General features: G+C 42.7%; 1 protein-coding gene across 1 annotated transcript; it reads left to right on the plus strand.

Moving 5' to 3' along the window:
* Positions 1-362: 362 nt before the first annotated feature.
* On the plus strand, positions 363-12,188 carry TENT5D (terminal nucleotidyltransferase 5D). The gene is made up of 3 exons (XM_069985607.1): positions 363-576; positions 9,640-9,742; positions 10,948-12,188. The coding sequence occupies exon 3, from the start codon at positions 10,969-10,971 to the stop codon at positions 12,142-12,144; it is 1,176 nt and encodes a 391-aa protein (XP_069841708.1). The 5' UTR covers positions 363-576; positions 9,640-9,742; positions 10,948-10,968; the 3' UTR covers positions 12,145-12,188.
* The last annotated feature ends 936 nt before the right edge of the window (positions 12,189-13,124 follow it).

The following is a 13,124-nucleotide window of genomic DNA, read 5'->3' on the forward strand; positions in this document are numbered from 1 at the left end:
TGCTGGTGGGGTCACTGTGTACATACATTACATTACTGATCCTGAGTTACATCTTGTATTATCATCCAGAGCTGCACTCACTATTCTGCTGGTGGGGTCACCGTGTACATACATTACATAACCTCTGTCATGTAGTAACAGGGGCCCCTAATGATAAGTGGCGGGGAGATCCCCAGCAGAGTGTTGCTATGGAGATCGGGCTGATGACCGCGGATGCCGGTACTGTCCGGTGTGAGACCAGAGACCCTCCTGTCACCTGTGACTTCTCCATCTGTGACGTCGCTCGGTGGGCGGTCTAATAAGTGACGTACCTCTATGACGCTGGGTGGTGGGCGGGCTCTTCCTGGAGGGCGCGGCCAGGGCTGTGACGTCACGTTACCATGGAGACAAGATTACGCCGGACAGATGATGAGGTAGATGAGGTGGAGGCTCCGCTATTTCAGCGCCACCGCTCCAGGAAACAGAGCTCCGGACCCGCAGCTGCCCGTACCGACCACCGAGAACAAGCCGGGAGTCCCGCACATCTGCCCCGACAGGCGAAGGAGCTGCAGCGGGAGTGTGCGGGGCGGGCAACAGGTGAGCCTAGACTTCTGTCTCCGGAGCATCACCTCTGCGTACCTCACAGATACCTCACACCTCACCTACTGTATACCTCACAGATACCTCACACCTCACCTACTGTATACCTCACACCTCACCTACTGTATATCTCACAGTGCCTCATACCTCACACCTCACCTACTGTATATCTCACAGTGCCTCATACCTCACACCTCACCTACTGTATATCTCACAGTGCCTCATACCTCACACCTCACCTACTGTATACCTCACAGTGCCTCATACCTCACACCTCACCTACTGTATATCTCACAGTGCCTCATACCTCACCTACTGTATACCTCACCTACTGTATACCTCACCTACTGTATACCTCACAGTGCCTCATACCTCACACCTCACCTACTGTATATCTCACAGTGCCTCATACCTCACCTACTGTATACCTCACAGTGCCTCATACCTTACACCTCACATACTGTATACCTCGCAGTGCCTCATACCTCACCTACTGTATACCTTACACCTTACCTACTGTATACCTCACAGTGCCTCATACCTCATACCTCACCTACTGTATACCTCACATACTGTACACCTCACAGTACCTTATACCTCACACCTCACCTACTGTATACCTCACAGTGCCTCATACCTCACCTACTGTATAGCTCACATACTGTATACCTCGCAGTGCCTCATACCTCACCTACTGTATACCTTACACCTCACCTACTGTATACCTCACAGTGCCTCATACCTCACCTACTGTATACCTCACAGTGCCTCACACCTCACCTACTGTATACCTCACACCTCACCTACTGTATACCTCACAGTGCCTCATACCTCACCTACTGTATAGCTCACATACTGTATACCTCGCAGTGCCTCATACCTCACCTACTGTATACCTTACACCTCACCTACTGTATACCTCACAGTGCCTCATACCTCACACCTCACCTACTGTATACCTCACAGTGCCTCATACCTCACCTACTGTATACCTCACAGTGCCTCATACCTCACCTACTGTATACCTCACAGTGCCTCATAGCTCACCTACTGTATACCTCACAGTGCCTCACACCTCACCTACTGTATACCTCACAGTGCCTCATACCTCACACCTCACCTACTGTATACCTCACAGTGCCTCATACCTCACAGTGCCTCACACCTCACCTACTGTATACCTCATACCTCACCTACTGTATACCTCACAGTGCCTCATGCCTCACCTACTGTATACCTCACATACTGTATACCTCGCAGTGCCTCATACCTCACCTACTGTATACCTTACACCTCACCTACTGTATACCTCACAGTGCCTCATACCTCACCTACTGTATACCTCACAGTGCCTCATACCTCACCTACTGTATACCTCATACCTCATACCTCACCTACTGTATACCTCACACCTCACCTACTGTATACCTCATACCTCACCTACTTTATACCTCACAGGGCCTCATACCTCACACCTCACCTACTGTATACCTCACAGTGCCTCATACCTTACCTACTGTGTACCTCATACCTCACCTACTGTATACCTCATACCTCACCTACTGTATACCTCACAGTGCCTCATACCTCACCTACTGTATACCTCACAGTGCCTCATACCTCACCTACTGTATACCTCACCGTGCCTCATTATACCTCACCTACTGTGTACCTCACCGTGCCTCATTATACCTCACTTACTGTGTACCTCACTGTGCCTCATCCCTCAGTATACTTCACCATGTCTCATCCCTCAGTATGCCTCATTCTGCCAGATTACACCACATTATATCTTATACCTCCTACAATACATTACAGGTAGTACCTCATGCCTACTCATACCCTAGTAAGGCTGGGTTCACACTACGTAAAAAATCGTATTTTATAACAACTGCCATATTTGCACAAAATAATGGCTGTTGTTTGTGCAAATACAGCCATTGTTATAAAATACGTCCTTGTTTTTTACGTAGTGTAAACATAGCCTAATAGTGCCCCCTACCTCTCACTACACAACCTGCAGCACCACCTACCTCACGACTCTCACACTGCAGCGCCCCTTACCTCACACCCTCATACCTTACCTATAACTACACTGCTGTATATACTATATACACTACATCCTCATACCTCACCTATACTATATACACTACATCCTCATACCTCACCTATAACTACACTGCTGTATATACTATATATATCTATATACACTACACCCTCACCTATAACTACACTGCTGTATATACTATATACACTACATCCTCATACCTTACCTATAACTACACTGCTGTATATACTATATACACTACATCCTCATACCTCACCTATAACTACACTGCTGTATATACTATATATATCTATATTCACTACACCCTCACCTATAACTACACTGCTGTATATACTATATACACTGCATCCTCATACCTCACCTATACTATATACACTACATCCTCATACCTCACCTATAACTACACTGCTGTATATACTATATACACTACATCCTCATACCTCACCTATAACTACACTGCTGTATATACTATATATATCTATATACACTACACCCTCACCTATAACTACACTGCTGTATATACTATATACACTGCATCCTCATACCTTACCTATAACTACACTGCTGTATATACTATATACACTGCATCCTCATACCTCACCTATACTATATACACTACATCCTCATACCTCACCTATAACTACACTGCTGTATATACTATATATATCTATATACACTACACCCTCACCTATAACTACACTGCTGTATATACTATATACACTACATCCTCATACCTTACCTATAACTACACTGCTGTATATACTATATACACTACATCCTCATACCTCACCTATAACTACACTGCTGTATACACTATATATATCTATATTCACTACACCCTCACCTATAACTACACTGCTGTATATACTATATACACTGCATCCTCATACCTCACCTATACTATATACACTACATCCTCATACCTCACCTATAACTACACTGCTGTATATACTATATACACTACATCCTCATACCTCACCTATAACTACACTGCTGTATATACTATATATATCTATATACACTACACCCTCACCTATAACTACACTGCTGTATATACTATATACACTGCATCCTCATACCTTACCTATAACTACACTGCTGTATATACTATATACACTGCATCCTCATACCTCACCTATACTATATACACTACATCCTCATACCTCACCTATAACTACACTGCTGTATATACTTTATATATATATATATATATATATATATATATATATACTGTATATATATATATATATATATATATATATATATATATATACACACACACTAGATCCTCATACCTCACCTATAACTACACTGCTGTATAATATATTTATATATAAATCAGTAATATTTATTATTATCTGTTACAATACGTATATGACAGGATACAAGTCCAATCACCATAAAGTTAATGGCTGACAGATTAGTACTGAGGTGAGGGGAGTCTATAATCTACAGGGAGAGGGGACAGTAGGTCGGGGAGAAGCTCCTCATATAGCAGTATAGGGGCAGCAGGCATTGTGTAAGGCTGGGTTCACACTACGTTTTTGCAATCCGTTATTTTTATTCGTTTTTTGCAATGGGTTCACACTACTTTTTTGCAATCCGTTTTTTTTTTTTTTTTTTTATGGTCAAAAAACCTGGGCGACCACGTTTTTTTATCCGTCAAAAACAAACGGATCCGTTTTAAACAGTTTTTTTTTTTTTTATAATGGAAGTCAATGGAAAAACGGATGTTGCATCCATTTTTTCCATCCGTTTTTTGCAAAAACATAGTGTGAACCCAGCCCAAGGTGGAGGCTTCTCTGCAGGTTCTGTGGTGGAGTCTGATGGACATAAGCCGAGGCTGCCGTATACACCTGGCTTATACTGATGCTTACAGCTGCTATGTGAAAAACTGGAATTATCTGCATCAATACTAATAAAATATGATCTGATTGTTCTCAAAGTCACAATAAACAGACACAATGGTCCAGATATATCAAAGTGTATAACAAAGAGACGGGTGTAGCTGCCCATAAGAGCCAATCACAGCTCAGCTTTGGTTTTACCATCTTGCTTCGGGGCATCTTTGCCGCCTCAGGGCCTGGACGTCTTGTGATCATTAAGTGCACAATGGGGCAGATAAAAAAAAACTGTCTACTTAGTGGACAGTGTGAACATAGACAAGAAAGTTTATTTACATCTGTATTAGATTACAGTTTTTTAACCATGTATTAGATGGATTGGCGCCTGACAGCACAAATATGCCAACACCCCTTTATAGCTAAACCTCAGTACTTATCATATGTCTAAAACACATCAAACATGTGCTGCCAGTCATGGTGCAACAAGGCAGTGACCTCAGAACTCTAGGAAATCAGCTAAAGATGATTTGTATCTTGGGAGTCCTGATCTTCCCCCTATACAAATGCTGCGGCCTGACCTGAAGAGGGCGCCACACACAAGGCATCCCTGAGATATGGAGGAACTGAACTGAAGACATTTCCTCACCAGTTATTAACTTCAGGTGTTTCCTTATTTTTCTCTCTGCACTATGGATGTGTACTCGGTGTGTGTGATAAAGACATGGATGGTACGGTTAAGTTTAAGTATATGTGACTTAATGAACACATCAGACTTATTAGCAATTGATGCAGTAATCTATAAAACTCTAGGGGTTCACTTTCTTTTTTTTTCCCCAATTGTATACTATTAAGAGCTCTGGTATTGTTATGCAATGTGTGTATGTATATATACACTACGCTGGCATTGGAGGTTTTTGTGTATTATACTAGTGGCTGTGGTGCAATGCTGTGTGTTATATTACACAGTGTAATATATAATATAATGTTGGCAGCTGTGGTGCTGTGTGTTATATTACACAGTGTAATATATATAATGTTGGTAGCTGTGATGCTGTGTGTTATATTACACAGTGTGATATATATATATATATATAATGTTGGCAGCTGTGGTGCTGTGTGTTATATTACGCAGTGTAATATATATAATGTTGGCAGCTGTACTGCTGTGTGTTACATTACACAGTGTAATATATATAATGTTGGTAGCTGTGATGCTGTGTGCTATATTACACAGTGTGATATATATATATATATATATAATGTTGGCAGCTGTGGTGCTGTGTGTTATATTACGCAGTGTAATATATATAATGTTGGTAGCTGTAATGCTGTGTGTTATATTACACAGTGTAATATATATAATGTTGGCAGCTGTGGTGTTGTGTTATATTACGCAGTGTAATATATATAATGTTGGCAGCTGTGGTGATGTGTGTTATATTACACAGTGTAATATATATAATGTTGGCAGCTGTGGTGCTGTGTGTTATATTACGCAGTGTAATATATATAATGTTGGCAGCTGTGGTTGTGTGTTATATTACAATGTAATATATAATATAGTGTTGGCAGCTGTGGTGTTGTGTTATATTACAATGTAATATATAATATAGTGTTGCAGCTGTGGTGCTGTGTGTTATATTACACAGTGTAATATATATAATGTTGGCAGCTGTGGTGTTGTGTTATATTACACAGTGTAATATATATAATGTTGGCAGCTGTGATGCTGTGTGTTATATTACGCAGTGTAATATATATAATGTTGGTAGCTGTAATGCTGTGTGTTATATTACACAGTGTAATATATATAATGTTGGCAGCTGTGGTGCTGTGTGTTATATTACACAGTGTAATATATATAATGTTGGCAGCTGTGGTGCTGTGTGTTATATTACGCAGTGTAATATATATAATGTTGGTAGCTGTAATGCTGTGTGTTATATTACAATGTAATATATATAATGTTGGCAGCTGTGGTGTTGTGTTATATTACACAGTGTAATATATATAATGTTGGCAGCTGTGGTGATGTGTGTTATATTACACAGTGTAATATATATAATGTTGGCAGCTGTGGTGCTGTGTGTTATATTACGCAGTGTAATATATATAATGTTGGTAGCTGTAATGCTGTGTGTTATATTACACAGTGTAATATATATAATGTTGGCAGCTGTGGTGCTGTGTGTTATATTACGCAGTGTAATATATATAATGTTGGTAGCTGTAATGCTGTGTGTTATATTACACAGTGTAATATATATAATGTTGGCAGCTGTGGTGTTGTGTTATATTACACAGTGTAATATATATAATGTTGGCAGCTGTGGTTGTGTGTTATATTACAATGTAATATATAATATAGTGTTGGCAGCTGTAGTGTTGTGTTATATTACAATGTAATATATAATATAGTGTTGCAGCTGTGGTGCTGTGTGTTATATTACACAGTGTAATATATATAATGTTGGCAGCTGTGGTGCAGTACTGTGTGTTATATAATATATATAATGTTGGCAGCTGTAGTGTTGTGTTATATTACAATGTAATATATAATATAGTGTTGGCAGCTGTGGTGCTGTGTGTTATATTACAATGTAATATATAATATAGTGTTGGCAGCTGTAGTGTTGTGTTATATTACAATGTAATATATAATATAGTGTTGGCAGCTGTAGTGTTGTGTTATATTACAATGTAATATATAATATAGTGTTGGCAGCTGTAGTGTTGTGTTATATTACAATGTAATATATAATATAGTGTTGGCAGCTGTGCTGTTGTGTTATATTACAATGTAATATATAATATAGTGTTGGCAGCTGTAGTGTTGTGTTATATTACAATGTAATATATAATATAGTGTTGGCAGCTGTGGTGCTGGAGCCCGGTGATGATGATGAATGTTGTGGCGGCACGGCTCTTGTTGTTGCCGGATCTGTGATGAGTCGCGTGTTCTTTTATAAACACAGGGACGCTTTCCAGAAGCTGCTGGCTCCGTCCCATGTGAACGTAGCTGATATCAATGACAGCGCGTTGGATTGTATCAGGGATCTGCGCGGGAGTCATTGGACTGTGAAATGGCACCGCCACTGCTTGTAGTCCTTCATCTGAGCAGCCGCTGCCTGGGACACCCACTCCTCCTCCTCCATCGCATCAACCGGAGCGTCACTTCTCACACTCATCCCGAAAGATTCACAGGATACAGATAGGATGGAGTGGGCTCCTGGAGGCTGAATAATAAGGAGCTTTATGTAGTGATACTTAGGGGATTTTTGGATAATTCAGACTGAAGCCGAAGGAAACGGAACAAATGAGCAAGAATGGAGTGAAAAATCAGTGAGGGGAAGGAACGTTCCTTGCAGTGGGATCGAGGAGGGACTGACGCAGCTTCTTTTATAGAGAGCACGGATCGGCCTTAGTGACCTTTACTTATATCCAACCAGACAACATGCAGGACACCGGCTGCTGGCTCTGAACTTTTTGGGGTTTGGTGTGTTGAAGTTTTTGAAAGTTCAGACTGTTGGCCGTGGACTCTTACAGGATTTTATCAACAGCCCCAAATGATTTGATCAGAGGACAGAAATCAGATCTGTGAGGAACAGGGACTCTGAAACTAACGCAACATCCCACCTCATGTACGGCGTTGTCCCTGTCTGCAGGAGGTGGATGGTGAGGAGCTGCTTGTATATGTACTATCCGGATCTGTATACCTAGCTCGTCTTCCCCTCCAGGACCTATCGACCGTCACCTCATCCGCTCCATCACCCTGTGGCTGCCACATTACCTGCCTCTTCTGTCTTGGTACTTGTCCCCCCCCCCCTCCTGGATAATGGTTTAGGAAACCCCATTGGGACTTATGGGATAATTGGAAATGTCAGTTTTCACCAAGGTGCTATTTTTGTCCATCAGATACTATTGAATCTTCAGAGGAGGCTCCTAACCGGTGTGAACATGACCTCAGAGCATAAACCATTTAAAAAAAATTAAAAGAAATTCCTTATTTATGGGCCTGTAAAGGCACCCACCGTTGTTGGCTGTAGGTGACGTCTTCCTATAGAGAGACAGGGGATGTATAGTACATGAGGCAGGAAGCGGCTGATGGCTTCTGTGCAGGTTATTAGAGCCGGACAGTGAAATCGATCCCGCCAGTGAAATGTTAGTAAGCGGGGAGGTGTGTGAGCTCCGCGTTGGCTCCATCAATCAGGGATGGGGAATGGATGTGAACTGAGCGGACCATGCGGGGGAGTGCGGATCACATGACAGCCCTGGCAGCAGGGTAAACAGTGTGGCTGCAGCTGGTCGAGCTGAGACTTGTAGTTCTGTAATAGAGATCACAGTATGTATAGGAGAAATGGTAATATACCTTATGTCTCTCACCATTTCCCAGATCTGTACTTGCTGTCAGTGAGTTTTTTTACACAGTCTGGACCACAGGGGTCATATGCGTGGCCTTCCAGCTGTTGGAAAACTACAATACCCATCATGTCTGGAAAGCTAAAGATTTGGCCATCCAGGCATGATGGGAATTGTAGTCCGTGAGTTTGACCCCGTAGTCTCCACCAGTCTGTGGGTCTTCAGCACTTGAAACACTTTTGCAACTCCCATTATGTCACTGCAGCCTATTTGTCATGATGAGAGTTGTAGTTTTGCAGCCGCTATGAAACCATGAGTAGGAGATGACTGATCCAGACCTGTGTGAGCTAAACACACAGATATCTCCCATGTATAAGTCCAGGCTGTTCAGCTCACTCACATTAGTAACAAACCCTCAGCTCTGTGCTCCTTGCCTAGGATGGGTTTTCAGCCTGTAAATATGAGCAAGGACAGTTTCCAGTCAATGACTAAAAGGAGAGCTCTTCACTGTCTACTAGAAATGTTCATTCTACAGTGATTAACTTTAAGTGTGCACTGTGCTGCCCCCTGTGGATGAGAGCGGAAATCTGGGGGTGGGTAGAGAAGAGTTCTCATACAGATGCTTGAGATTCTTAGCTACAGCAGCATCTGCCTATCCTCCCCATGGCCATATTATGGGGGGCTGTAAGTTGTAGCAGCGTGTGAGCGGCGGTGGCACAGTATGGCAGCTTAGCATCGTGGCAGTCTTTCTCCCCCGGTCTCACTTTGTCTTTTCTTGTCTCTCTGCAGGTGCCTCCTTTTTTGTATGTGACATGACGAGAATTTCTCTGAGCATCACATGAGTCATCGGATTAATCTCCACACCGAGCAGCGAGCAGCAGAGACGTCTCTGGTGAGTGTCACATCTCGCACATATCAGGACATTGGCATTTAACCAGTTACTGCCTGCAGCTTCTCCATTACCGGAGTGCAAGGTAGTCAGATGTCAGTCAGGTGACAGCTGCTAAAAGTTTTTGTAAATGCTTTATCTCTCCAGGAGAAGTGAAGCTTTATATGCTATAGCTTATCCCATATTCCTTCACCCCAGACAGGAGTGTTAGAGGAAGAAGCATGAGTATTACAGGTATAGAATGGTACGGTATCACATAGTCACTAGTTTCTGCATACCAGACTGGTCTGTACATGTATTGTGGCTCGGCCTTGTCTCTTTTTACTATCAGCGCATTTCACATTTTTCATGTCTTTTGTCTTTTGCTGAATAAAGGCACAGTGTGGGCAGAGTATTGGTTATGGAAGTATCGAGGTGCCATAGCCTGGTCTTAGTGCGGGTTGAGGGTGATGATGCTCCAGAAACAGAGCCTGCAGGGTGTTTGGCAGCACCGCCCCCAGGGTTCAGGCATCGGCCGCTCTCGTACACTGTCTCTCATTAACCTGTCATTATGCACAGACACCAGGGAGCTGATGTGCTGTTTAGATCTCGCTTAGCGCTGTCATCGGCCTCTGAGGGATGAAGTTCACGCTGCTCTGAAATTGTTTATCAGCTTTGGTCAGAGTGTTCATTATTTGAATCGTATCTAGAAATCCATTGTTTTTCATTAGTGTGAGTGATGGAAACAGACCAGGGGCAGATCTTGAGATTCAGAAGAGTACTGTTCACACAACACAGCCAAATATATATGGTATTATTATTTTTTGTTTATTTTGCTGCTCCCATACATTGTAACTCACTTGCGGCTAGGTGAGGCTTTTAATATTAAAAATCTGAAAAATAATATAGAGACACCTAGCTACTCCTGTGTTCCATTCAGCACCATGGGAAAGCTGGGTCATAGTATCTGCCACCAGATGTAATTAGAAAGACATTGAATAGTGTTTTCTGGAAGATTCCAGGACTTGTGTGTTCTGCAGATATATCCTGGTTATTTTATGAGTTTCTATCTCTATTTAACAAAGATGGGGAAGCTAAACCTTTGGCTGTCCAGACATGGGAACTGTTGTTTTGCAACAGCTGGAGAGCTGAAGGTTCCCCATCTTTGCTGTAGAATATTTCCTCTACTTATGACACTACTGACCTATAACTTTTTTTTCTTTACACAGTGAAATCATTGACTGTCCGCCATGACCGAAGAGTCAGACTGCAGATTTAGCAATCTGAGCCAGGATCAAATTGCCATCCTCAATCAGGTTCTGACAGAGATCGTGCCCATCCATGGCAGAGGTAACTTCCCGACCATGGAGGTGAAACCCAAAGACATCATCCATGCGGTGAAGGAGCAACTCATAAACAAGAAGATCACTATACGGGACATTCGCCTCAATGGCTCCACAGCCAGTCACATCCTCATACAGCAGAACGGAACCAGCTGCAAGGACTTGGACATCATTTTTGGTGTGGAGCTTCCAGATGAGCAGGCCTTCCAGACAGTCAAGGAGATTGTCTTGGATTCTCTCTTAGACTTTCTTCCCAAATGCGTCAACAAGGAGAAGATCACTGCTCTCACAATGAATGAGGCGTACGTCCAGAAGATGGTAAAGGTGTCCACAGAGCAGGACCGCTGGAGCTTAATTTCATTGTCTAACAACAGTGGGAAGAACGTGGAGCTCAAGTTTGTCAACTCTCTCCGAAGACAGTTTGAGTTCAGTGTAGATTCCTTCCAGATCATTCTGGATTCCATCCTTAGTGTCTACACAAATGAGGACAGTGAGCTTACCCCAGACAACTATCCCACTGTGGTGGCCGAGAGCATGTATGGAGATTTCCAGGATGCAATGGAACATCTTAGGAGCAAACTTATTGCCACAAGGAACCCTGAAGAGATCAGAGGAGGCGGACTTCTCAAATACAGCAATCTCTTGGTTCGTGATTACAAGCCGGCCAGTGAGACAGAGATCAAGTCCCTTGAGCGCTATATGTGTTCCAGGTTCTTCATTGACTTTCCTGATGTGACCGAACAGCAGAGAAAAATCGAGTCCTACCTGCGCAATCATTTTATTGGCGAAGAGAAGAGCAAGTACGACTACCTGATGACCCTGCGCTCTGTGGTCAATGAGAGCACGGTGTGTCTGATGGGTCACGAGCGCAGGCAGACTCTTAACATGATCACTATTTTAGCTTTGAAAGTGCTTGGTGAACAGAACATCATCCCAAATACGGCAAACGTGACGTGTTATTACCAGCCGGCCCCATACATGAGTGACAGAAACTTCAACAACTATTACATCCCTCAAGGACAATCGGCCATCTTCTACCAGCCCTACCAGTTTCACATACACCTGCAGAGTGGGCTGGTGTAGAGAGCTATGCTTACAACTGTGAAATAAAGTTTTCCCTCCGCGCACATTGGGAACTGACTGTTCTTCTGCAAGATATCACTTTATGTAAAGAATTGACGTATATGAGAGTGTTATACAGGTTACATATATAGTTATCCTAAACAGCCAGCCTTTCTGGGCATATATTATGTAGCTTTTGCTGATCATACTTTAGAGCTGCCCTCACTATCCTATTTGTGGGGTCATTGTGTACATACATTCCATTACTTATCCTGTACTGGGTTACATCCTGTATTATGCTCCAGAGCTACGCTCACTATTCTGCTGGTGGGGTCACTATGTGCGTACATTACATTACTAATCCTGTACTGGTTAACCTTCTGTAGTATGCTCCAGAGCTGCACTCGCTGTTCTGCTGGTGGAGTCACTGTACACATGCTTGTTTTCACAAGGCTCGATTAACTGTGCAGCTGGACCCCTGCGGCCCTTGATCATTGTCGGACAGATGATGCAGTCAACGTTTTTTGATTCATCGGCTGAATATTGCCCATTTTACATGGACCTTTTATCAGAAATGAGCATTCCTGCCAATGCTTGTTTGCCCAGTTTTCAGCCCATGTAAGATCGGGATCAGTAGAGGATAAGTAATGTAGTGTATGCACACAGTGACCCCACTAGCAGAATAGTGAGTGCAGCTCTAGAGTAAAATACAGGATGTAACTCAGGATCAGTAATGTAATGTATGTACACAGTGACCCCACTAGCAGAATAGTGAGTGCAGCTCTGGGGTATAATACAGGATGTAACTTAGGATCAGTAATGTAATGTATGTACACAGTGACCCCACCAACAGAATAGTGAGTGCAGCTCTGGAGTATAATACAGGATGTATATCAGGATCAGTAATGTATATACACAGTGACCCCACCAGCAGAATAGTGAGTGCAGCTCTGGAGAATAATAAAGGCTGTGACTCAGGATCAGTAATGTAATGTATGTAC

The sequence above is a fragment of the Dendropsophus ebraccatus genome, chromosome 10, assembly GCF_027789765.1.
Source record: "Dendropsophus ebraccatus isolate aDenEbr1 chromosome 10, aDenEbr1.pat, whole genome shotgun sequence".
NCBI classification, from domain to species: Eukaryota; Metazoa; Chordata; class Amphibia; order Anura; family Hylidae; genus Dendropsophus; species Dendropsophus ebraccatus.

Bases quoted from the DNA above. Each gene is read 5' to 3' on its own strand.
- TENT5D (XM_069985607.1), top strand. From the start codon at position 10,969: ATGACCGAAGAGTCAGACTGCAGATTTAGCAATCTGAGCCAGGATCAA.